Source organism: Athene noctua, chromosome 25 (genome assembly GCF_965140245.1).
Source record: "Athene noctua chromosome 25, bAthNoc1.hap1.1, whole genome shotgun sequence".
Taxonomy (NCBI): Eukaryota; Metazoa; Chordata; class Aves; order Strigiformes; family Strigidae; genus Athene; species Athene noctua.
In genome coordinates, this window is record NC_134061.1 from 7,799,606 (window position 1) to 7,826,709 (window position 27,104).

The 27,104-nt window shown below is 45.8% G+C and overlaps 2 protein-coding genes across 2 annotated transcripts; both read right to left on the minus strand.

Annotated features, from left to right (window-relative positions):
* Positions 1 to 1,956: 1,956 nt before the first annotated feature.
* LOC141970537 (cathepsin G-like) lies at positions 1,957 to 4,327 on the minus strand. Its single transcript, XM_074927171.1, has 5 exons — positions 4,270 to 4,327; positions 3,721 to 3,874; positions 3,085 to 3,226; positions 2,717 to 2,980; positions 1,957 to 2,136 (listed from the first exon to the last, which is right to left on the minus strand). The coding sequence occupies exons 1-5, from the start codon at positions 4,325 to 4,327 to the stop codon at positions 1,957 to 1,959; spliced, it is 798 nt and encodes a 265-aa protein (XP_074783272.1).
* Positions 4,328 to 15,127: 10,800 nt separating this feature from the next.
* LOC141970538 (olfactory receptor 13G1-like) lies at positions 15,128 to 16,170 on the minus strand. The gene has a single exon (XM_074927172.1). It carries the CDS (start codon positions 16,168 to 16,170, stop codon positions 15,238 to 15,240), a length of 933 nt encoding a protein of 310 aa, XP_074783273.1. The 3' UTR covers positions 15,128 to 15,237.
* Positions 16,171 to 27,104: the final 10,934 nt, after the last annotated feature.

Below are 27,104 nucleotides of genomic sequence, written 5' to 3' on the forward strand. Positions count from 1 at the left end.
GAAAGAAAACAATAACATTTCTGTCTCTCCTTAGACATCCATCCATTCACTGACATACCTATTCCTACACATCCATCCATCCATGCATTCATCCCTTCATCAATCCATCCACAAACAATTGTCAATCATCTTGTAAATTATTGATTTTTAGTTCTTTCAGTTCTTTCTCCTCCCTTTTTCATCCCACAAGCTTTCTTGATTTTCTTTTCTCCCTGTTGAATGATTTAGGACAGTGGTGGCTAGTGCACAAGTCACTCTCTTACTGGATAGTCCAAGTTCCCGTGAAGAACTAAGAGAGGGGCTTTATGAAAACAACATCACTGTGTCATTTAAGGAGCCACTTGTACAGGCAGAACAGGTTCTTTATTCAATGGAATGAAATCAGAGAGTATGGAAAGGTATGGGACAGCGGGAAAAATATGTCACCAGCTACCAGTGAATAAATGCCTGACCTTCCATTCTCATGAGCCCCAGTGGTATGTGACAGATCTCTCTCTGATGTGTACATGGTTCAGTTTGAGCCTCAGCAGATAAAGCATCATCTACCTCTATAACCCAGCGAGTGAAGGTGGGAAAAATGCTATCAAAGAAACCTTCAAATGTAGAAAAACTAGGCTAATGAGGAAAGGGGTAAGCAGGGGTGGGCTTTTTATTTGAGTGAGGTAGCTAGTGGTAAAGGGGAAGAATGTGGGAGGGGAGATGGATATCAGGTGAAACAACTCAGGGGTTGTTCAGTACACCTGCCAAACAACCCTGGTCCCAATCAGTGGGGTTTGGAACAGGGGAAGAAACCTGTTGCTGTCATAATCATACCTGTGTCTGACACCTTCATGGTTGAGAGACCTGGTGTCTTTTCCTTAAATTTGGTGAGGGAACACCCAGGGCACAGGAAAGGCATTCTGACTTCCGAGGGAACAACTCTCTTTGGCTGGCACCTTGTGCTACCTGCGATGCTCTGGACTACAACGTGAACAGGGCTAGTAGATATGGCTTAGGGGCTCCACAAGATTCAGGTTCTCTACAGTAGGTGCTGCAAGCCAAGCTGAACATACCAGAGCATCTCACGGAATTGTCCTTCTGAGTTTCAAAAATGTCTGAAATAGAAGTGGTTTAGGCTCTCAGAGTCATTGTCATGGTCTGGGTGATAGAACACAGGATGTACCATAGACCTTCAGGAGCAGCAGCTGGAGGCGAGGTGGAATAGCCTGGGACATGTGAAAAAAGCCTAAATTCCCAGGAAACATTATTGCCCCAATATACTTTCTGAACAATAAAGAGAAGTAAGCATGCTCAAGGCATTTTTAATCTGAAAGATCGTCTGCTTGGCATGTAGGGGTTCATGTCATAGAATTGACAACAGGATGTCAGGAATGTCTGTATCTCCCCCTTTCGGTATCCCCGTGATGCCAAAGACAGCTTAGACCTCTTGTCTAGAACTGGCAAAATTAATTCTGCTCTCCCTTCTGTTCAGCAGCTTTCAGTGGACTCTTGTCCCTTGGATTTACTAATCATGCTTTCTGTCATTCACAGCAGCTAAGGGAAATAACACAGAATCTCTTTCTTTTGTTTGGCATTCTGTACATTAAAGAACACAGTATCCTGCTGGTGTCAGGTCCCTACCAGTCCTAACACATTGCATCGAGCCTCCTCATGCTCACCCTGAGGAGTTCCATCTGGTCCCAAGAAGGCTGCACACACAAGCAAGTCTGAACATGCTTTTATTGTGGCCAGAAAGCAAAGCAGGAGGTAGCACTGTTGTGCAGCTGTGGGAGGAGGGGCAATGTGAAACTGTGTGTACTTGGGATCTGTGTTTCTACCTTGCCATGGAGACATTCCTGAGAGCAGAAGCCTGTGCATATGCCATGAGAGCATCCCGGACTTCATTTCAGCTGCCCCTGGACGCCTCTGAGCATCAGCAGATGTTTGATGTGTTGTGGAAATGGGGCGCTGAGCATTTTAGTCAGAGGAGGGAGAGTCAGGTAGGTCTTGGAGCGCAAACTTTCTCAGCTCTTTACGTACCCAGGGCCCAAAATAGAGGACTCTGGTAAATACTTTAGGGAAGATGCAGTATTTGCGTCCATAAGAAACAATGCCGTGAGCCTTGCCATTGCAGACTAATGGGCCTCCAGAATCACCCTGTGAGGTAAAAGGAGTGGCAGGGGTCAGACATGTCAGAGCACAGCTCCCCCTGCCCTGAGGGAGAAACTGCCCTTCTGCCTCCCTCTGTGTGAAGAACCTCCTCTTTCAGCCATCTCCCTCGAGGCCCAGCTCCGTAGGGCTTGTAGCTGCCTTACTACTCCTCTAAGCCAACCTGTGAAGCAATTCAGATCTGGAGGCCATCTGAGATTGAAAAACTGCCTTCACACCCCAGAAAAGAAGAATCTAGTCCCACTTTAGACACATGGGAATATCTGAGCCATCCCACTGTGTCGGGAGTAAGTGACAAAGGGTTTGCACGAGATCTGCAGCCTGCGGGAGCAGTGGCTAGGATGGATGGAATATTGCCAGCTGTGTGAAAAGGAACATGATGCTGACAGCTGGGGCAACCGCATGCTGGTTCAGTCAGCATGTCAGCTTCAGACCTTCTGTGAGGGTCCTCAGCACACCATCCTGAAGCATCTACTGCACTGTAGTCCCCCGCATCCCCCACCTGAAAACCCACCTGACTGTCTCGTCCCAACCTCACCCCAAGCTTGGAGCCCAAATTAACACTTACCCGCCAAGTTGATTTTTTGCCATAGTCATCACCAACACAGAGCATAGACTGATGGACGTAGCTTTCAAAATACTCCTCACACACTTCATTACTCTGCACCTTCAGGTTCACCTCCATCAGCACATGCACACTACTGTTAGCCCGTGTCTGTGATGTCCTGCCCCAGCCAGCCACTTCACATGTAGTTCCTGGTCCCACACGCTCATTGTCACTGGGCAAAAGGATATAATTCACTTCCTTAGTGAGCTTGGCCTTTGGCTTCAGCTGCAAAGTAGAGAGAACACAGGGTTAGAGCAGGGAAAGGCATGGGAGGTGGGGAAGTGAGCAGGGGGAGATCTCTCAGGCAGCAAGGATGTGTGGGGGTATACCTTCAGCAGCATGATGTCATTTGCATGGGTATCTTCTGAATAGTTGGGATGGATGACCCAGTGGTCAACATGGAATTTCTGCTGGCTCAGTTCCTCCTTACTTATGTTGTGAGCTCCCAGGGTCACGGTGATATTCACTTTCCTGCCAGGAAACACCAATATATTCCAGCGACGCTGACCACAGAGACACAGCCCCCATGGCAGGTGGTTAGAGGGAGGTGGTGGTGGGATGTGCCCCCCCCGAAATTAGTTCTCCGCAAGTTGCCCTCTGTAGCCTGGGTTCCTTCCACATTCAGCTGAGGGTCCCTTACCCCATGCTGACATAGGACTGAGGTGTCCCATTCTGAAGACAAAAGGGGAGGAGGGAATGAGAGACACCAGCCTCTCTTCTCCAAGAGCAGCTCTGACCCATGGGAGGAACCACGGATCAGGAGACCTCTGCGAGGAGTCCTGTTCCCAGGGGCTCACGGCCCCTGGCCAACAATTCCTGCAACTCACGGGGCATGGCTCAGCTCACAGAGAGCCCTGCTGTGCCCGAGGAGACAGAGTATTCTGTCAGCACAGACCAGGACTGCGGCTCCTCGCGACCGTGTGAGACTCAAAACAATCACATGTACCAGTTAGACAGGGCCTTACATTTTTCCAGCCACACAGTGAGCTGCTGAGAGCACTGCATCTGGGCGAATCAGGAACCCTCCACACTGATTATTGCCTGACGCACTTCTAATTGATAAATAAGCCATGTAGGGCCTGGAGTGGGGCTTAGCTTCCCATCCGCCAATGATCCTTCCTGGAGGAGAGATGAGAAGTGTTAATATCACCCATGCCACTATTTCCCATCAGATTCGGAGCTGCATGAGGAGAGAGGGTCATCCTCCGGCATCATAGGCAGTGATGCCAATAACTCTCCTTCCCTGGGCTGTCCAAAGCATTGCTTGTGCACAGTGGAGAGAAAAGCGCACAATGCTTCCTGGGGATGGCTGACCACACCTGACCCTGGATGTGTAAATGCTGTCAAAGGGCACCACACTGGTACCTTTAATGCGTCACTGGTTTCAGGCAGTCTGAGCTGAGAGATATGAGTAGAGCGGAGAGTAGAGATATGAGAGAAGGCAAGGATTGCCTACTCAGTGCCCATTTCTGCCCTTGCATGTCCTTGCCTAAATCCCATCTCTCTGTACTCACCAGCCCCAGCCCATGGGAGAAGGAGAAAAGCACTTGCGAGCAGAAGGAGAAGCAGCATCTTCCACCAGTGCCCCGAAGAGCCAAGACAGTTGTTATGGCCGGGCAGGAGACAGGTGCAGAATGACAATCCCTATATATGACGTTTTGGGCTGAAACAGGAAACCTCAGCAGCTTGTGTCATCTGCTGCTTCTATTCCTGGAAACCCCAGATCGCGGTTTGGTGAGAGGCTCATGTCACATTCTCTGGTTTTTGTCATGATCTCCTCCAAAAGCTGGATAGCCCTAGGCTTGTACAGAGTACGCAGAGTGCTCAGCACCCAGGCAGCAGTGAGAGGAGTGGGATATCTCCTGTTGAGTGCGTATCTCATTGGAGACCCTTGGCAAGAGCCTCCTTGGATCCTAGATGTGGGTTGTTTTGGTTTGTGAGAGCTGAACAGGGTCAGGCAGAGGTCCTGGTTCTTATCAGAGGGGCTGATGCCATCAGAGGTGCCCTTGGGATATCAGAAGTCACCTGTCAGAGTAGCTAAGGCACACGACCTACTGGAGACTCACAGCCTCACACTAGTGTGCGAGATGATCAGACAAGTCCATGGTGATGAGGGAAGTCTGAGGTCAATCTGGGAAGTCAGTCCATGTGCTCAGGTCCAGATCAGCAGGTTACATGGCCGGGCACAGGCACGGCTGGGACACAGCTGGAGCTGGAGCTCAGGTGGGGACAGAGTCAGAGTCTCCTCTTCAAAGCAGATCCCGTGTGAAGGGGAGCAGCCCTGGCTGAGGCCTCTCTGATGTCCCCCCTGGGGACACTGGTCCCAGTGTTACCAGGGGGAAGGGACACAGCCCTCAGTTGCCCTGGCTCTAAGTTGACCATGAGCCCAGGCAGTCAGACCTCCAGGATGGGGAATGCACTTGAGGCATTGACACTGAGGATGGAGACTGGACAGCCTCTCTGCGCTACTGACTCCTTTGCTTCACTGTTCTCGTGGTGAAAATGTTTTTTCTTACACACAGCTTGAACCTCTTTAATTTCATTATTTATTTATTAATGCCTACCTGGTATCTTCCTCTCTCATGCTCCCACTATTTGCTGCTGAGAAAAGCCTGGTTCCATCTTCCTGGTGGTTGCTTGCAGGTATCAGAAAGCTGCTCTTAGGTCCTGCACAAGCCCTCCCCTTCTGTCTGAACAAGTCCAGGTCCCTCAGCCTCTCCTCAGTGTAGACCCCTAAGGTACTGTGCTTCTTACCGGCCTCCAGGGAGAGTATGGCCTATTAAGCACCACCAGCACTCTCTCAGCCCAATCAGCCAACCTGTTTATACCCATCCAGTTGTCCACCCACTCAGATCGTAACATCCTAAGCTAGACAGAAGAATATCCTGGGAGACGGTGTCAAAAGCCTTGCTAAAGTCAGGGTAAATGATATCCACTGCTCTCCCCCACCCATAATGCCATAATTAGAGAAGGCAATCAGTTGGTCAGGCCTGTTTTACCCTTGGTAAATGCTCATTAACTGTTCAATCCCCTTCTTCTCCCTCATATGCCCTAACGTGCATTACAAGAAGACTTGATCCAAGACTCGCTTCAAGACTTTCCAGACTTCTTAGGAAATGTCTGCTTCTCCTGTTGCTAGCTTTCACTTCCACCTTTTCATTCTTCCAGAGCCTGCCAGCATGACATCTAATCGGGGTTAATCTCTTTCCTGGAAACTTTTTAACAGTCCAATTTCCATCCCACCGGGAGATAAAGCAGAAAGCTGCAAACCACTTTGGTTTCTGCGATGTGTGAGATTGTGTTATCAGATGAGCACAGACCCAAACTGAGGAGACATTCCAGACAAGACCAAGCTGCAGCACTGAATGATAAGAAACACTTGAGCAAACTCATACCCTCTTCAGTATTCTGACATTTCCAGCAAAGTGCTGATGTTCTCAGCAGTTCCTCTCTTGGCTGGTAACTCAAACAACTGTAAAGTAAGAGATTGTGTCTTCCCAAGCGGGAAGACATGCTGCAAGGCTTGTGACCTCTTGAATGGACCTGTGCAACCACACTACTGAGCACATGGGCTGGGGCATGTCCGGGCCCTGCACGGTGGTGCTCTTATAGAAGTATTGTTCTGTGCACCCATGTATTATTTTTTTTTCTGTTCAAATCATCGGAAGGGTCAGAGTGGACATGTTTGTGTTGCAGCTTACCAGGGCAGTGGTTCTGAAGGTGAACACCGAGCCTGTGTACTGCCCCTCTTGGGATGTGTCAGGAGGCACATGGGAGGTGATTGAGACCGCAGTACCTGCTCAGACACTCACAGAGGACTGAGAGACACAAGCCTGAGCTGCTCCATTGGCACCAACTACCTGGAGGCATCCCTGGAAGTGACTGCTCCAAGAACCACAGGGAAATCCCAGCTTGGAGGTACCAGGTTCAGTTGCTGTAAAGCACAGGCGAGCGTGCACCCATGCTTTGTGGCTGCTCAGAGGACAGAACCTGGGCATGAAGTGGAAGTTAACTTTCATGAAAATGAAGACAAATCCTCTCCCCTTTGCCATGAATGGAGCAGAGCGTACCAGAGGTAGATGGCGTTCAAAAGACTGAACTTCAGCAAGGTGAATCCCGCCACATCCTTCCACTGCTGCAAATGAAACGAAAGGCAAGTGCTCACTGGAAGTACTGACTGAGGACAAGACACCTTCGAAGCACTGCAGCTTCCTCCCCTGGCTGTGATCGGAAGGGAAAGTCTCACTCCTAATGCCTGAGTGGTGGAGCAGTCAGTAGCTTTGGCAGAGGGCGGAGGTGAGAGGCTGAGAAGACAGAGCTCTGAATGGGATTCCTGGTCCTGCTTCTCTTGGGCCAGGAGCCCTCCTGGCTTTTCACATACCGTTTAACCCCCTCCTGGCTGCAGCACAGTGCCTTTTCATCATTGAAATGCTGCTAGTTTGTTCACAATTCTAAACTGTCCAGGCCTCTGCCTTTCCAGGGACTGCAAGGGGTCTGGCTCCCTGACTCAGGCAGACGATGTGCATCCAGTTGTGCCCACCACAAACCCTTCACTGGAACACTGAATTCAAACTTCAAAGTCGCAGAGCTGCAGCGATACCGTCATTTAAGGAAATCACAGGAGCCAGAACATTAGGACACGGTTCAACTCTCATTCCTTCTACAACGTGAGAGCGTGGCCAGGTGGCCTCCCAGGTTTCCACACCACACTAACTGGTAGGATTGGGGCTACATGGAGGAGAGAGAAGTGTCCCTCCACTCTGTCTCTGTGCTTGGCTTTGCGCTCTGTCTGAGAAGCAGGAGACTCTGTCTTTCAGCAGCAACGCGATCAGTGGCGAGGCTGAGAAGCCAGCCCTGACCTGTGGTTTGTCTCACACGACTTTCTCTTTAATTTAGGGCCCTTGAAGGCTGAGCAACTTTACTGCCTGCAGGCTGAAGGGACCTGCTATGGGATGCCAGGAGCAGCATTTTGGGATTATACAAAAGATACTATGAGATGTTTAAAGCAAGGGTCAAAGGTGGGGAAAGGGATGGGACTATGATGGCCTAAGGAGAAATATTTGTGAGAAAGGGGGATAAAAGGAGCTGGTTGTGTATAAACAGGTGGCTGTCAGTGCAATTATCTGGCCATGCCTTCTCATGAAACTCCATCTCTAATGATTTTAAGAATGAGTTTTCTAAGCCCCAAGCTCATGAGAACAGGAACCATCCTTTTGTCGCAGCGCTGTGGGAACTGACAGATCACATATACGTGCTGCATGAGACTTATTTCCACCCCTCCCTTCCCCATCACTAGACCACAAGGCTTATTCAGACAGGCACCTTCTTTACCTCAGACATATTTACTTTGCCTGAAAGAATGCCAGCCTCTTCTTTTCATCATTTGCAATGATTTCCACAGCTTTTCATACTTCTATGGTGTTTGAACCCAAAGTGAGAGATTGTGCTCTATGTTGATTTTAAAGTTTTTATGTTTTCTGCCTGGATGTGAAAACAAGAAGGCACAAACTCAGTGTGAAACTTGAAGCACAATCATTCCTACAGGGCACAAGGGGAAGAACATGCTGATTCAATCTCTACAACCAAAAGAAGGCTGAAAGAATAGAAAAGATATGGAAAGGCTGGATCAGCTGAAGAAGGTGGAAAAAATGCCTTTCCCCTAATTCTGGGCTTGTGCCACTTTCCTACAACCTACAGCTCCTTCCGGGAAAGACACAAGGGTTGTTTGAGAACTTCATTTCCTGGTCACAAAATATAAAACCTGAGAACTCCTCCAGACACAAGTTATCATGAGAATAGAAATACCTGCCTTATCTTGAAGATAAAGCCTAACCTTGTCAACTGGGTGTGGGTCTTTCACAGGAAGCTGCTTGGTTCGCCAGTGCCTTTTTACCATTGCCTGGCTGCAGCAGGGTGCGCTTTAATTATGGAAACCCTACAAGAAGACCTGACTACTCATAGGTGGAAGATTGGTTAAAGCTTGGTTAAAGATTAAAGTCTTGTCTGAGTGGCAGCAATGAAAGTGGGGACCATGAGTCCCAGGCCCCCTGTCACTGGTGTGCCAGGAACTGGAGAGGCCAGCCAGCCAGCCTGAGTAGGGTAAGAGACTTGTAAACTGGGTATTGAAGCGGTCATAAGTCTGGTCTGGGGACCAGACATACCCAGAGTTCAAGAGCTGGCTACTGGAGGGACCAGCAGGACCAAGCCAACCACTGCAGAGACCACGAGGTCTGGCCATCACCTCAGAGACCCGTTTGTGTGTGTGCGACAGCGTGCGTGAGACAGGTGGAGATGAGAGGATCCAAGGGCCATCTGCTGTGTACGCTGAGTGTCTAAGGCTGGTTACTGGGGGGACACATCACACACGAATGTCTGTCGATGTGTCTGTCTGTGCAAGTGGGTCTGTGTCCCAGCAGCTGGCGTGGGGCTGGGGGCCTCAGGGTCTTGCCTGCACAGATGCCAGCAACTGGGAGACCTGGGATCCAGGGTGGCTCCTGGGTCGACAGAGCGTCTAAGGCTGAGTGTCTTAGTGTTACTGGGGAACCCTGTGCCTAGGTGTGGGTGCTGGTGTGCGTGCAGGGTGTTTCTATCTATCTGCCTTCATCCATGTCCCTGGTGTGTATGTGCAGTTGTGCCCGGGGTGCACATTTGTGTGTGCCTGGAAGGTCTCAGCCACACTGGGGAGATCTGGTGGGAGCTGCTGTAGCTGCTTCCCATAGACCCCAGTTCAGACCTCACAGCAAGGTACCCTCTGGGTCATCAGCCCTCCAGACACTGCCACCTCCAGCAGCTCCCTCTGCTTTGGCATGAGAGGAAAAGAACATTGGTCATCCATTTAGAAGAGGCAGTAAATTGGGCATTGCATGATGTCTTCAATTTACTCCTCCCCTCATCTCACCTTAGCTGTCATCATAGACTTTTCATGGATTACTACTTGATCCGCTTTGCTCCTGCTTCAGATTCCTTCCACCAGCGCTCCCCAGTGAACTCCCTGTCTAGAGCAGCGGGGCAGGGTATTCCCCAGTTTCATCTGGGACACTTGTAGGCCAATGCAGTGCAACTTCACGACATGAGGCTTGCAGGCTCCCTCAGACCTGGGAATTTTGGATCCAAGACCAGCACCACAGGGAGTGGTCCCAGGCATGGATGCATCCCTGACCTCACATTGCTGCTGCCTGGTCCCAGCACTGTGGGAGAATTTGCCTGGGCGTATTGCCAGAATATGGGTGGAATAATGGTCCAGGCCCTACTGAGGTTATGAACATCACCAGTCTGCCCATCAGTCAGTCTGAGAGACTGGTTTACACATGCTGAGCTGTGTGTGTTTACCGGTACTTCAGCTGGGTGTGTTTAATCTGCATTGTCCTTAAAAATAAAGCTCTTCATCCAAGTCTAAGCTCCTAATATCATTTTAGACAGTTCCAACTGAATTGTCCACCTACCCCTGTGCTGCCATCAGAGGGGAAGAGAGATGAACTGGCATCCCAGCAGGAGATGATCTGGAACACGAGTCACCCTGGAAATAATAATTTGTTTATTTTTCATTCTGAATAGATATGAGGAAAAAGAATCTTGGAGACGATAGTTCAAAAGCAGCCTGTCTGATCAAAGCCATGAGCAGCCTGTTGGATATTTGAAGTTGGCCCAGCCATGAGTGGGAGCTAGACCTTCAGAGGTCTGTTCCATGCATGGTTTGAAGCCAACATTCCAGTTTAAGCATCCTGTACCTTCACCTTCTATGTGATATCCTAGAGCAGAGTGCAACAGGATTGCAGCAGAGGCGGGCTTCACAGTTTCTTCCCATTAAACACCCTGTTCACTAGCGGTTAAGCTGAAGATCAGTGAGGATGGTTAGGGAGAGGAGTATTTTGCAGTATGGGTGAGGTCAGAAGTTTATGGTGAGGTCAGAAGTTCATGGTTAGGTCTGTCTTGAGTCACAGATATTATCTGCATTGTTTCTAGCTACTGAAGTCACGTTTAGATGAGGGAACTGAGCAAGTTACAGTTTCAGCTTTCTTTAGTGCTTGCTTCTTCATCAGTACCCTTTCATATGTGCTGCAACAGACGGTGTTTCACCCAGCAAATGAAATCCAGTGAAAAGGCAATGAAATCACACATGAGCACCTCGTGTCTCTTTAGAGTGGGCAATCTGACTTGGCTCGTAGAGAGCACTTCTCTTTCCAAATGCCCTTTCTTTCCTGAAAGTTGAAATCAAGTGTAAGGTTTCAGGAAATCCACAGAATTTTAATTGCTCTTTAATTAAATATATCAGCACAGATGAATGAGGACTGAATAGGAAGATGGGCAGCTCTGGTCTGAGGCTGAACTCAACTAATGCAATAAAAAACCAAGGAGAAATTCCTGGACATAACTCATTTGTTATATAACTAAACAACTCGTCTATTACTGTGCCAGGCTTACCAGTCAAAAGGTCTCTAATTTTTGATCCTTGAGAAGTTCAGACATAAACACAAGCCAGTCCTTCCAGATGGCATGAAGTAAAAAGTTCTCAGCTTGTGTACCAGAGATGATAATATTAAAAAACTGTAGCAATATGGGTGGAACAAAGAAATAAAGTCTACTCAACTTTTGTCATACCTAGTTTGGACTCTGAAAGAGAAGGTGACTGGAATAGGAGTAATTCCCAAGGGGAAAAGGAGGAGTTCCCATAAAAAAATCAGAAGAGTTAGTTTGTGGGCTTTCTCATTTTTTCATAGACATTGTCACCCCCTCCCCTGCCCTGAGAAGGTGGTAAGCACTGTGAGCTATTCAGTCTTCTGCAAAGTCTGTATTCACACTAAATAAGAGAGGAAAAGAGGTTTCACAATGATTCCTTTAACCATGAATAAAACACAAAACTTTCATTGCAATGGGGTGAAATTGAGCCTTTTTTTTTCCAAAATGAAAGGTGAGAAATGTGGCCTTTGCTTGTTGTGAGGTGCCCACCAAGTTCACGGCTTTCCAGTTCACTTTGACAACCCTTTCGCTTCTTGTTTCAATTCCCCTCCCTTTCCACTGCTGTGAGTGACACCTCTCAAGTGTGGTGGGAAAAGGAGCCCATCAGCTGTTCCTCCTTGGGTCCTCTGGGGTGCCGTTCACAGCTATGGAGAGATGCTGACTTGAGGCACTTGCCCCTTTGAGACAGGGCTGAAAGCTGGGAGAACCCGTGTGCTCAGGATTTCACGGACTTTCTCCCTCTTGGAGAGCTCAGCTGCACTGATGAGGAGAACATGAGTAGCAGGTGGATCCCATTGCTCCAGAGCCAGGCTGTGACTGCCCACAGTAAGAGGTGATTGCCCACAATAAGAGGTGATCTGTCCTGATACTGTCTGTAATTAACACCTTCAGTTTTGCCGTGAGGCTGACCTCAGATCTGTGTATAACTAGAAAAGCTAAAAATATGGTTTCTAAATGCCAGTAGTCATCCTGGAACCTTTCCTCCCTGATGGGCAATGTCGAGAAATGCACATCTGGAGAGAATTGTTCCCTTTCTCTAACATTTCTGTTCAAAAATATTGGTGTTATGTGACTGCCAAGTGGATGGATCCTGCCTGCCTTGCTGCCCTGGCTTAAATGAGAGCATAAATGCTCTAGGTTGACTTTGTGGTTCTTAGAATCATAAAGCTGAGTGAGTTAATTATTCCTTCTCTTTAGGTTTGGGCTGAATTGCTTAAGTAGAAGAACATTGTGTCGTTGGATGAGACATGGCCACGTGGGAGCTGGCAGATAAGGTACAGGAGACTCATGTCCTACAGGAGTGTTAGCTGTAGAGAATGCTTCAGGTCCTCCAAAACATTATCAAAAGCTTTTTTTTAAGAAGCTCCTTTGTGCCCCAAAAAGTAACTGAGAAGAATCCCAGTCCTAGATCCCAGGCAGCATTAGAGTTGGTGAGCCAGCTCACCTCTTCCCATTGAACTGGATAGAGAATGATCTCCGTACAGAACTGTGGATAGAATAGAATCATGGACTCACTTAGATTGGAAAAGTCCTTTAAGATCATTGAGTCCAACCATAAACCTAACATTGACAAGTCCACCATTTGCCTGGGCAGCCTGTTCCAATGCTTGATAATCCTTTCAGTGAAGAATTTTTTCCTAATATCCAGTCTAAACCTCCACTAGTGCATCTTGAGGCCATTTCCTCTCACCCATCAGTGTCAGATACTGATGCTGATAGAAATCACAGAGCTGGGTCTACTCAGAGGCGAGATCAGAGTGTTGTAGATCCCAGGTTTTCAGGCCTGAAGGGACTGGAAGAGAACTTATGTTCTTTGTCTGACTTCTTTCTGCAGTGCCATGAAAGACGAGCAAGTGGCTCTGTCCTCTGACAGTGACAGGTCCCTTCCTCCTATGATGTCATCTTCCCCATGATCCCAATGATGGTGTTAGGGGAGCCATTGCCTTTAGGTTCAGCCAGCCCTTTCCTTCAGCATCATGGATTCCCTGGAGAAGAGAGCTTTATTCAAAGAAAGGAAAGATAAAGTGGGAAGAAACAGTGAAGCAGAACCAGGAGAGGTTGTCCCAGTGAGTGGAAGGACCAGTGTATCTGTGGAAGAAAAGCTTGGAGAATCTAGCATAAAGGATGTGGCAAATGTGATCTCAGCTGCAGGGCAGCAGGTGGAACTGGACAGAAAGGAGTTTTGGGGTGACATTTGGGTCCTTGTATGAACAGCAGGCTCTGTCACAGGTCCCAAACATGGTTGGCATGGCATTGCTCTGTAGAGTCTTTCTCTGCACAGCTTCAACAGAGAGTCCCAAGTCAGGAGCTCTGGCAGGGATGTGAAACTGTTCAATATTTAAGGTAAGAACATGGGCATACCACATTTATCTTATCTGCAAGAAACAGAGACTGCTGATCAAAATTATCATGCCATTTGAAATAAGGTTACTTATTTACTTTAGGATTGTGTATGTATTCAGTGAGAAATATTTGTAAGAACAAGTTGTAGGGACAAACCCTACAGGCTCTGAGGAAATGACAGCTGGGTGTCTCCTAACCTTCCTTAATGTGGCTGATTCTGAACTAAATTTACTTCACCTGGCTGTGTCTGGGATTGTTTACCATTGGAACCAAGAGAGTAGATGATAAGATCAGAGGAATCTCTTCACTGGTGTTTTCTAAAGATTGGTGAGGTCTGTGCCTTATTACAGCAGGTAAAGTTGTTTCTTCTTTTACCAGATGATTCTGATTCTGTAAGAAAAATGATCAAAATTGTCCAAAAAGTGTTGTACGAGCCCTAGAAGATAAACTGCCTGAAACCTTAAGCAAAATGCAAAAGCAATAAAGAGATCTTTTGTTTGTTTGATTTTAGATGGTTAAATCCCTCAATCTTCTTTCCTTCCCTCCTTCCTTCTATCATTAAAAGGTAAAGCAACCAATAAAGCAGTGAAAGTAATAATCAATTTCCTGAAAGTGAACCCACTTCCTCTAAAATTTATTTCCCAAAGCCTTAAATAATTTTGTTAACTTTTTAAATTTTGTCCAACAAGTTAGAGTTCAACTAACTGTGAGGAGGATTTGGAAGTCCGTCTGAGGAGGACAAATATGTGCCACCACATGAGGACAGGAGTGTATTCTGAGGCATGCAGTATAGCCTTCAGAAAACAGTTATGCACAGGATTTTACACACAATCTAAAAATCCAAGAGCACACAAATAGTGGTAGAGGAATATCTTAAAAATAATATAATTTCTAGCACATTACTGTTATGTACTTAGCCTGTTTCCTTTTATTGTTTCTTTTTCAGTCTTAAAAATAGTAAATCTTGGGAGGAATGAGGAAAGTCATGATGAAGAGTCTGAGACTCAGCACATAATCATGGTGATCAATTTGTCATAGTGTTCAGTGATGATTTGATTAATGATTTCTATGCTCTTCAGTAAAGATCTGATTTTATATTAAAAACCGTTAAGATCACTAATATTGGATAGTTTATCAATAGGCAGGCTGATTTAACTGTAGGAGGCCATTCCCCTTCAAAACAGGGAGAAACAGACCTTTAAGGTACAATTTTGGGAGCAGAGGAAGGTCTGAAAAATTCAGATGATTTCCATCCTTAAAGTGCCTTTGCCTCTCTGCTGACCAAAAAGGGAGATTGACTCGGGAGATCACCAGTATTTGCATTCCACCAGATGACTCAGGAAAAGAAATCTATGGGTGTTAATAAACTCTAGTCTCAGCTGATAGAAATAAGTATGAACTCTTGATCAAAGCTGCCATGTGGTCATCTCCATCGAGTCTGTGCTCTTGCTTCCCTTTCTGGAGGATGCAGAGTAGCAAACACTTGTAAGGTACACTTCACCTCACCCTGCTCTGGGGATCCTCAGTTTTGATAATTTCTCTTTAAGAAGTAACATTGTTGCAACACATGAACTTCAGTGAAAGCAATGTCACTCTAATTGGCAGCAAAGGTTGACACAACTCTGCAGCCCCCCATGGCTGTGGACCGTGCAGAACAGGGCGGGAAAGTACGGGCATGTGTATTAGTATGTTTTGTGCAATGGTACAATTTTCCAGAACGCCACTTTGATCCCTTTGTTGCGCAGGCTGTAGATCAGAGGGTTCAGCGTGGGAGTCACCAGAGTGTACATAATGCTCACGGTTTTGTCTTTCTTTAATGGAGCGCTAGTTGGCTGGATATAGGTGTAGATGATGGTGGAGTAGAACAAGCCAACAATAGCAAGGTGTGAGGAGCAGGTGGAGAAGGCTTTCCACTTCCCTGCAGAGCCCTGGATTTTCCGGATGGTGACGATGATGAGGCAATAGGAGAGGATGAGCAGCAGGAAGTTTCCCATGCCTAAGATGATGTCTGCCATGTAAACCATGATTTCACTGAGATAGGTTGAGCTGCAGGACAGGGCAAGGAGCGGAGGTATCTCACACAAGATATTTTGGACTAAATTTGGCCCACAGAAGTCCAGCTGTGCTACAAGAAGAGTGTTTATGAGGGAATTAACAGTCCCGATTCCCCAGACACCAGCCATTAAAGAGATGCAGGTCCCCTTGCTCATCGTGGCTACGTAGCGAAGGGGCTGGCAAATGGCCAGGTACCGGTCATAAGACATGACTGTTAACAGTATAAGCTCTGTTGAGCCTGAGAAAGTGAAGGTGTAGAGCTGTGCTACACAGCCCTCAAAGGAGATGGTGTTCTTGCCCAGGATCAGGTTCTCCAACGTCTTGGGCAGAACTGAGGAGATGCCTACCATGTCAAGGATGGCCAGGTTGGAGAGGAAAAAGTACATAGGGGTGTGAAGTGGTGGGTGGGCAAGGGCAGCTATAATGACAAAGGAGTTGCTGAGGATAGCAGAGAGGTAGAGACATAAATATATTGCAATATAGAGACCCTGAAGGTGAGGGTTGACAAAAACACCCTCAAGGATGAATTCAGAGACCTTGGTGAGATTCCGTGGATGCATTTGCCTTGGTGTCCCCTACACAGGAATAAAAATAACGACATTACTGCATCATGAACAGAACATATTCAACCCAATGTTAAAAACAGAGAAAGATACAGAGAGAGAGAGATGTGTCTCCAAAGAGAAAAGAACCCCAAACCAAACCAAAACCCCACATCAGAGAAAATAAGGGAGAAAATATGGCAGTGTGCAAGGAAGTCACATCAGTACTTGAATAGAATGATAGATACAACAATAATAATAATAATCATCATCATAACAACAATAATAGATAAATAAGATAAAGTAATTTATGAGTGCAGTTCTTCAAAGGATTAAAAGGATTAACAGGACTTTTTTCTTTTCTTTCCTTTTTTTTTTTTTTTTTTTTTTTCTTTTTTCCCATGAAATAGTATCAGAGATATTTTAAAACATTCACATGACAGTGGATCTTCCCTGGCTGTGGTATGGACTTTGTCTTCTTCACATGAATCCCAAAACATAGATGCTGAGACCTAATTTCCACCAGGTCTGTTTGGGTACAGAATGAATCTGCACTGGGCAGATGTGAAGTGAAAGCAAGGAGAGGGACAGAGAATAGTGTGTTGTACCACAGGGTGACAGGTAGACAGAAGAGAACAGAGATGTGAATTTGCTCATTTATAAACAAATATGCAATTTAAATAATTAATTTTCTAAAAGAATTTTAAAGCTACCTGAGTAATAGAGAAACAACGTTTACCAGTTGTGCATCACGCACGCTTCATACTTCATCTGACTATGACTGATCAGGCCTCTGAGGGGATCTCAGCTACTGAAGGCACCAAGGTGTTAATTGCAAACAGAAGGGTGACATTTCTGTCCGTTTCTGGTGATTGTCTTCCAGGCATCTGGCTGATAACAGGGAGATCAGAGACTCTCTGCCCGACGGTTTACTCAACAGTGTAAGGCTGAAGCTGTTTCTGGGCTTGTGTTTCACCAAGCTAGAGTGCTGCAAGCTGCAGCTGGAGATCTTCCCAAATATGATCCACCCAATTCTGACCGTCCAAAGCGGTGCCTGGAATTTCATTCCGAATGACTGAGAAGAGGCTCTGAAACTCAGGCACGACAGAGTTACAATTTCTGCCCTTGGAGTCTAAGGGCGCAGAATTAGATTTTCAGTAGCATTCACCTCATGTCACTGCGCTTCCAGGCAATCTGCAAACAGACTCTGCTGGAGGTTTCCCCTTCCACTAGTGTCAGTGGAGAGAGACAGACTCTCCTACAGCATCACTCATCTCTTGATGAAGATACAAGTCTAACATGGTTTGCCTGAATCGGCCTTTCCTCTCCTGTGTTGATTAAAACCTAGCTCAGAACTAGGTCACTGACTTGGGCTTGAATGAATCTCCAATTCTCATGGTTTTCATACAATATGAAGCATTACTGGGATGAACAGGTGTGGAGGAAATTTCAGTTCATTTTCCATCGGATTAAAGATGGCGATATAAACATTCATGACACTAAAATATTAATTTAAAACTGTAACAGTTACACTCAAAGAGTCAGACAAATATAGAACATGGAATATAACTCACTTATTAGACCCAGTGGAGAATATATGAAAGAGAGCAAAGAAAATAGAAAAGGAGCCAGCAACAAAGGATGAATATTCTCACCTTCCATGGGAGGCACAAACTGTGTTCACAAGCCTTTCTGAAACAGCATCTTAAAATACACCTCGTCTATCAAGACAGTTTCCTCTGGAGGTTTGTCCTCCCATGTGAATGGAGCCTAGAATGAGCTCGGAAGCACGCTCCAAGAGGAGGAGCCTGGTGGTGGTAACCTCTGCAGTCATGACCTGCATTAACTGCAGAGAATGCCCAGTGGAGTGGGACGCAGATGGGTTTGTTAGCTAATTTGCCTCTATCAGAGAAGTTTCTCCTCATTTTTCCCTCCTTGACAACACTGATACCAGCAAAGCTGATTTCTGCTCAAAACTTCTGACTCTTGGGCTTGAAAACTAACAATGTACTGAGCCATATCATGAGGAGCATAGCCAGCAGCTACAGAGGGAAGTGTTGATTCCCTTTTACTCAGCACTGGTTAGACACACTCTGTAATAGCGTATCCAGTTTGGGGCCCTCCACTATAAGAAAGATGTTTATAAGCTTGGGTGATTCTGGTGGAGATGACCAAGATGGCCAAGGTGCTGGAAGACACTGTAATTGTTGAGCCTCAGGGAACTGAGTTCCTTGATGCTGGAGAACGGAAGGCTTAGTGTGACCTTATGACAGCTTCCCACTACCAAAGGAAAGGCTACTGAGAAGACAAGCACAGGTCCTTTATAGAGGTACACGACAGGAGGACAAGACAAGGAGCACAGATTGAAGACGTGGAGGGTCTAAGTGAATTTAATGAAAAAAGATGCTCTGACAATAACTGTGGATTGAAAGTGGTCCGTGGAATTCCGTCTTTGGAGGCTTGCAAGATGTGACCAGGCTAAGCCCTGAGCAACCTGATCTGAACTGAGGGTTGATCTTGAATTGAGCATGTGATTGTAATAATTGACTGCGAAGGCCCCTTCATGTCTGGATGGTTCTAGAAGCCCATGGTTTCTCTGACCTTTTGCAGAGAAGTCTTTCAGGGAGCAATGTCACATGCGCCAGGCTCCCGTGGAAAGAAGCCTCCTGGCTGTAATGGAGTGCTCAGGTGTCTGGCTCATCTGATGTGGAAGATGGTTGAAGCCCAGTCTATACTATCTTTGTGAACCACTCCAGGGTTTACTTTTCCCCTTGGTCTGAGAAAAGTTGGCATCCACGCTGCTTTCCTTACAGCAGTGTGGCACATAAACCCTGCAGAGCACTACGTGGTTCAGTGCAGCTCCATCTTGCTCAGAGAATGAACCCTCAGGAGTGTTCTCTGTCCCCGCAGTATGTGCCTGCTCTTTCCAGGGAGCTCTCCTTCAGCTACACCGGGCTTGAGCTCTAAGGCAGCTTGGTGCTTTTTCTGGTGTTGTTTCAATGGAAAGTGCCTGAAGAGGCATGCGGGCTGTGTAGGCGCCCAAGGATGCTGTTTCTTGAGTGTTGAATGTGCTGCATCTTGTCATGAGGATGGGATGGAGTGTTCAAGACAGTCCCATGACCATGTCTGTTCCAGTACTTCCAGTACTTGAAGGGCGCCTACAGGAAAGATGAGGAGGGACTCTTCACCAGGGATTGTAGTGATAGGAAGTGGGGTAATGGCTTTAACCTGAAAGAGGGGAGATTTAGGTTAGATGTAAAGAAGAAATTCTTCCCTGGGAGGGGGGTGAGGCCCTGGCACAGGCTGCCCAGAGCAGCTGTGGCTGCCCCCTCCCTGGCAGGGTTCAAGGCCAGGTTGGACGGGGCTTTGGGCAACCTGGGCTAGTGGAAGGTGGCCCTGCCCGGGGCAGGGGGTGGGAACTAGAGGATCTTTAAGGTCTCTTCCAACCCAAACCATTTATGATTTTGTGTTTAATCCAAACTTACTCAAGATCTGATGCTCTTTGATTATATGTACTGAAAACTGAATTTTTAGAAACTTTTTGTGAAGAAAACTGGTATGATAGGTGTTCAGTTCCTTTGCTGGATTGGACCCACTGTTTATGTAGACACTATGTTGGAGAAGTTTTCTAATCATGGAAGTATCTCTGTGGATATTATTATGTATAATAAGGTGATTGCATGGTTGCTGTCATGTAGCTTTCTCCTTTCAGGAGGCCTTGAAACAAGTCAGGAACAGCAGGGGACAGGGCTTAGCATAGGCTTACCTATGACACAGCTCAGGCAAGTCCGTGAGTGGCGGCGGGGACATGTCCAGGCCTGAGCTTATTTGGAAATGATGGGCCTATGGACAGAGGGTGCCTGGGTGGAGAGCCCAGGTGACACTGATGAGGACAATTCGAGCACCACTGTGTCCCCAGTGTCCTGGTGAATATGTCTTCCAAGAAGAACGTGTGTACAGTTCCTGTTTAATCTCTGCATCTCTAGAACTAATCTCAAGAGACAGGTACATGGAGGAAAACTAACCTCTTCTAGGAACTCATCTAGTTCTGTCTATAAAATTAATATTTTTTCCAGGGCCTTTTTTGGGGGCTTCTTAAAATCTTTATACATGACTTAAATCAAAATAATGTCTCTCTCTAGCTTGCTTCTCTCTCAATCCTATTTATGGTTTTATGCAAAAGGAATGAAGGCTTAGGAAATTTGACTTGTTTTGCTGAAATGTCATTTTATAGATCTGAAGACTTCTGTTGATGCAGAGATCTAGTAACTAAACGTCTTTACCCCATTGTGAACATGTTCTAGAGAAGTCCATTTCTTGCCTGCGATGAGGGGAAGAGTATAGAGACCTGTTCCCTTTTGGAGGTACAGCTGGATGCCAGAGGAAACATCCTAGGGCGTATCAGGCGGCAACATGTAGGCACATCTGAGTGACTGAATTTTGCCCTTAGTCAATAAATTCAGCCATGTATAAAGATAACCTCAGCTGACCAAGTGAGGGTCCACCTCTGAGTGAGCTGGTTTACTCTCCAGACTCCACTGGCTGCATCAATTAATGCTCCGTGGGGTTGACTCGTCCAGCAGACAAAACACCTGCGCAGCCCCTCTCTCATTCCCTTCTCCTGTGAAAAAATGGAAGGAAGGAGAGAAGATTCATGGACTGAGATAATGACCGTTTGATAGGAAAACCACAAGGTGTGTGTAAAGCAAAACATTTTTCATTTATTACCTCCCATCAGCAGGCAGATGTCCAGCCAATGCCTGGAAAGCAGGGCACCAGCACGTGTAACAGTTGCTTGGCAACACAAATGCCAAACCAAATATGTTCCCCCTTCTTCCTGCTTTCCCTGAGCTTTTATTGCTGAGCATGATGTCACAGGGCATGGAAAATCCCTTTGGTCGCTCTGGGTCAGCTGTCCCAGCTATGTGCCCTCCCAGCCTATTGCCTCCCCCAGCCTTCTCTCTGTGTGCATATGGCAGTGGGGGGCAGAGCGAAAGCCTTGTGCTGTGCCAGTGCTGTTCATTAAGAGCCAGAATGTTGGTGTGTCATCGTGGTCCATTCATGTTGGCTAAGGGCCAAACTCCCACCCAGTTGCTCTCTCATCCAGGGAGATCACTTACCTTATTGCCATCATGGGCTAAACATACTTCACTTGGGGAGAATTAATTTCATTTACTGCCAATTAAAATAGATTTGGGTAGTGAGAAACAAAGACAACAATTAGAAGAACATATTCCCTCTCCCCTTGTTCCTGACTCAACATCACTCTGTTATTCCTGACTCCTCTGCCCTACCTTGGCCACTGCCCCAAGCAGCACAGGGGCTGTGGGGGATGGGGTGTTACGGTCAGCACAGAACAGTTCTCTGCTGCTCCTTCCTCCTCAGCTTCTCAGCTTTCCCCTTCTCCAGTGGGTCCCTCCCATGGCCTGCAATTCCTTCAGGAAACTTCATGCTGCTCTGGTGTGTGGTCCTGTGTGGGACGCAGGAAATACCTTCTCCCGTCCCTCCTTTTCCTCTGACCACGGTGTTTGCAGGGTTGTTTCTCACTGTCTTTTCCCCCTCTTCCTCTGCCTGTCTGAGGTTTTCTGCTCTTACATGTTTTCCCAGGGGAACCACCAGCTTGGCTGCTGGGCTCAGATGTGCCCCACTATGGGTCTGTTTTGGAGCTGGCTGGAATGTCTCTGTGCTCAGCACAGGGGCAGCACCTGACCTCTTCTCATACAGACCAGTTCTGCAGCCTCACCTAGCCCCTTGGCACAAATCTAATACACAGCTATCAACACTGGTTTGGTCACAAATACAAAGCACAGTGCTGTATGGGCTGCTCTGAAGAAAGTTAACTCCATCCCAGCCAGACCCAGGACACCCTCCATTGACTACATTGCACAGATGGTCACAGAGGGTTTAGTAAAAGTAACGGTAACTTATTGGCATCTTTGCAAAAGTAATGCTCAGAAGGTGAATCAAAATCCTACAGAGAGGATGCCTGGTCCCTGTCCAGGGGGGGATGGGACTCTCTTTTGCAAAAGTCTTTGCAGCAGCATCTTCAGGTGGATAGGATGAGAATCCCCAGAATGTTTCTCTCCTGAATTCTTCTATCAGTCTGGTCTGTGGCCCTCTGTGACCAGTCCAGCACATGCATGATGCACTGCTATTTTTCATCCTAACTGTGCAGAAAACGTTTCCCGTCCTATGTTTAAATGTTTGTACTTTGGGACCATTCCTTCCTCTGTGATTTCCAGTAGCCAGTGTCTGAGTTTAATTGTCATCCTTAATCAGCAAAACATAAATTGGTGTCAGAAGTGGGATACAACAAAAATGCCATTATTTAAAGTAATCATTGGATGTTCTAAATTGTATTAAAAAGGTACCTATTTAAAAAGGAAAAACACCTACAAGCTTAATTAAATGAGGGTGGATTTTGTTACCTGCATATAAAAACACCAGAGTAAAGAGAGGCTGTTGTTAGGGTCCTCCCAGATGGAGCAAGAGATGTGTGATTTACAGAATCAAATACTGATGTTGCAATGCCAGAATAAGTTGCTTATCAGACAGTGGCGGAGAAAGCCGTGGTGCAAGTAGGACAATGTAAGTATAGTAAAAGGAGATTTCTGGGTTTCTTGTGTACTTTGACCATTGGCACCGATATTGACTCTGAGACTTGGATCTTGTATATTGTATGTATGGTGTTAAATTTGGATTTGTCGTTTGTCGTAATTGTCCTAGTGGTACTTGTGGTTATAAGTGTAATTCTGTGTTGTTTGTGTGAATGGTGTAAGGGAGCTCCTTGTGTTGTAATATAAGATCGATGTGTTTAATCTAAGAGTGGGTGTGAGTGTGTGAGATGCGGTACTACTGTAAAAATTTTATCATGACTCTTGTGATTACTGAGACAGGAAATCCCCTTTGTGATGTGATAAAATAATACAGCAGCTGGTTGACCTTGGAGAGTGGGACCCCTGAGGGAGTGCAGGGAATTGAGATACTCGAGACAGCCCTAAAGGCAGTGAAAATAGTTCTCATAAGGAAATGTTTATGGCTTTTTTAAAAGATGACATGTCTCATGAAAAATTTGTCAGTGTTTCAGCTAACAAGTTGTGGCAAATATATACACAGAGAGGGCTGAATAAACATTACAAAAGAGTGTAGAGTTCTAAAACTAAGGATTCAGGGACTGGACAGCCTATGGCACCCCTTCTTGTACCTCAAAGGGACCCTCCATCTGCCCCACAGAGCGCCCCCCCCCGCCCCTGCCCCAGGAGTGGATCACCAGTTCCAGGGGCCAAAGACGATCAGGCACCGTTTTCTGACTTGTACCCTTCGCACGAGGCAAGGGAAGTGAATAAATGTTATGATCAGTACAAATTAATTAATGGCCAAGCTCAAGGGCATTGGGTGCAGAAGGACCAATGACTCCATGTGGATTTTAATTTTTTTTTTTTTTTTTTTTAGAACAACCAGTCCCTGCAAACTGTAAGAGCCCTGATTGACACTGGAGCAGAGGCCTCCTTAATACATTGGAATTCCAAGAAATTTAAAGGACAACTTGTAATTATTACAGGTTTGGGAGGAAAATAAATTAAAGCTGTACAAACACAAATAGAAATGAATATAGGAAACCTCCCAAAATAATTATATTCAGTCATGATTGTCCCCATTCCTGAACATATAAAAGGTATAGATATTCTAAAAAGACTAACTTTAAATCTTTCTGATGGTCAGTATCAATTTGGAGTTAAACCCTGTATTAGTGCCAGACCTGTTACGGGCAGCAAAGTATAAATATCTCCTGCACAGATCCCAGCTGAAACTAAGTTATTTGCAATGAAGTAATATAGAATTCTGGGAGGACATGAAGAGATATCAGACAATTAAAGATTTATTAGATGTAGAACTTTTGAGGCCCACCACCACAGCTTGGAGCATTCTGATATGGCCTCTCAAGAAAAGTGATGGATCCTAGAGAATGACAGTGGATTTTAGAGAACCAAACAAACATACTCCACCGCTTGCAGCAGCCGTGCCAGACACTGTCACTTTAATAGAAAAAGTTCAGAAACATCCAGGAACAGGGTACGCTGTAATAGATTTGGCTAATGCATTTTTTTTACCATCCCGATTGCAGAAGAGCACTGGGACCAATATGCTTTTACATGGCCGGGCCAGCAATACACTTTCACTAGATTACCACAAGGGTGGTTGCACAGCCCCACTATCTGTCGTAGAATTGTAGTTGAACACTTAGATGAGATACAGCTGCCTCCTCACACACAGTTAAGTCACTATATAGATGATATTTTGATTCAAGGAAATGATGTGCAGCAGGTACAACAAGTTCTTGAATTAGTGGTAGATCATAGAAAAAGGAGGGTTGGGAAATTAACCCTGCGATAATCCAAGGCCCATCTCAGACTGTGAAGTTTCTAGGAATTCAGTGGCATTGCAGGCATCAGGGAATATTGCCTAAAGCCCAACAAAAAAAAATTGGATTTGCTGTACTGAAAAACAAAAAAGAAGCTCAATGATTTATTGGGCTATTCGGCTTCTAGAGGCAACATATTCCCCATTTAGGACAAATTTTAACTCCTTTGTATAAGGTGACAAGGAAAAATATGAATACAAATGGGGAAATGAACAGCAAGCTGCTTTTGAATTAGCTAAAGAAACCATTCAAAAGGCTTTAGATTTACGGCCTCTGCAGAAAGGGTAAGTGGAGTTAAATGTGTCAGTAAATGGATGCCCAAAGATCACAGCATTCTGTCCAAAGGCTCCAACAATCATGCCAGCCCCACATGGCCCCGACCACCCCAGAAATCCATCTCATTTTCCAGAACAAGCTGTCTTAGTCAAACTCCCCACAGTGGGATCCGCACCATTGGTATTGGATACCCCAATAAACAAGTACACCTGGAAAGCCAAAGATGCTCATGGAAAGGAGCAAAAAATCAATATAAGGTGGATTATACCATCTTTCTGTTTATAACCCACTTCCAGTTCTCAAAGTGAACTAAGGTTTGCTTTCCTTTTTCTTGCAGATAAAACCCCCAGGAGACAGATATCCTGAGACACAATGGGGAATCCTGATGTAAATTTAAATTTTTGTATAGTGTTGATGTTCACTGTCATTAATTTAGGATGTGTTGTCTATCATCGCAAAAATTGCTTTGGGTGACTCTTCTCCTCTCCCTTGGTTCCGGGGGAAGCTCCAGCTTCCTAAGTGTTAACCAAGAATGGGAGGAAAATGAATTTGTGGTTTTAGGTCATTCTGATACCAGCATTATGAGCAAACAATAGACACCAAATCAGGGGAAGGTCCCTTTGCTAATGGGTCCTGGGCTTTAAAAGGTCATTACTGGGCCCATGAAGGTGAGATGGAAGTACCAAGGCCTAAACTACACATGCACTCAGGGCTGGGGGCATGGAAGTCCATTATCCTGCTGCGTAGGTAAATCCCAGCTCCAGCGAGCCAGACCACCATCTTCAGCTCCAAAAGTGACAACACCACCAGAATTTATTCCCTTTTGATACTTAATTTTGTGGTGGTTGGTGTGTTAGGTCTTGCTATTGTGTTTGTATTGTAAATGTCTATGTAAAGCGTCTGGAAATTGTGCTTATTCATGTAGACAACCACCTTCTTCCCCCAGGTTCCCAAGGACTGTGAGGACATCCTTAGGTCTGGCCTGGGACACATTTTGGTTAAATATGTTTGGTTAAAATATTGTTAATTGACATGGTTGTTGTTACTGTTATCTTTATTGTATGTTTGGTTAGAATGTTGTTAACCATTGTTAGTGTTAATATTGGTTTAGTCATTATTTGTAGTGTTATTGATCATTTACCTTTGTTTAAATCTGGGATAGTAGTTTCTAGGCCCAGATGACGCATATGCTTTAGGATAAGGGGGCATGGAAACAGATTTTCCTGCTGTATATGATAACCCCAACTTCAGCAAACCAGGGCAGCAGACCACTTGGACTGCCAGGGCTGCAAACACTCAGTGGTACATTGCCAGAACCGTGGAAAAATAATGGATCACATGTTAGTGGTGATTCCAATTGACTAGATAACCTTAACTTTGTTAGCTATTATCTTAATTGCTTTTCTAATACTTATTTTTTGTCCTTGTAAATGTCCATCATGTAAACAGCTGTCGTGTTCTACTGATTTCTCCCAACCTTAAAATCGGTTTATAGAATGTTTTGGTTTTGTAAAGTTAGTTAATTTTGAGCATGACATGTTTGTTAGAGATGTTGTTAGCTATGTTTGTTAACTGAAGATATTAATATTTGTTAAAGATATTGTTAGTCATGTGTTTATTAATGTAAAATTTATATATCCATTAAAAATGTTATTAGTTATATGTTAGCCAAAAATATTATTAGTTATCATGTTGTGCACTATTTCTGTCCTTTCTTTCTCTATATATCTTTATCCACGTGTGATGGTTTTAAGCCCTGCCAGGACCGGAGACCATGTTGCCGTTGCCCCTACCCCACCCTCAGCTGGTGGGGCTGGAAGTGAGGCACAAACCCCGGGTTAAAACAAGAAGAAATTTAATACAACAGTGTGATAAACAATCTGAACAACAACAGTAGCAATGATAACAACAATAAACAGCAATAACAGTGAACAAGACAAGAGATATACAGAGGAATACCGCAATGGTTACAGACAGCCCTGTGCTCCCGGTCACCAAAGCCACAAAGGAAAAAGTTCCCATGCTCCCGCGCCCGGACCTGACACCAGCATGGTATGAATAACCAGGCTGGAGATCCCTTCCCCCTCTCTGCTGGGGAAACTTAACCCTATCCTAGCTGAACCAGGACACCACGCCACCACGAGGACAGCAATGTCGAGCCATGGAGTGGTGTGAGAGACTGTGTTAGACTGTGTTTGTCTCGACATTGCTGCTGCACCACTACCTGGCCTCAACATCCTGTCACCGTCGAGGA

Coding starts and splice junctions, on each gene's coding strand:
- LOC141970538 (XM_074927172.1), bottom strand. CDS start 16,170: ATGCATCCACGGAATCTCACCAAGGTCTCTGAATTCATCCTTGAGGGT.
- LOC141970537 (XM_074927171.1), bottom strand. CDS start 4,327: ATGCTGCTTCTCCTTCTGCTCGCAAGTGCTTTTCTCCTTCTCCCATGG. Junction 3,875..4,269: donor TCTCCCATGGGCTGGGGCTG/GTGAGTACAGAG, acceptor TCTCTCCTCCAG/GAAGGATCATTGGCGGATGG. Junction 2,137..2,716: donor GCAAAAAATCAACTTGGCGG/GTAAGTGTTAAT, acceptor TTTACCTCACAG/GGTGATTCTGGAGGCCCATT.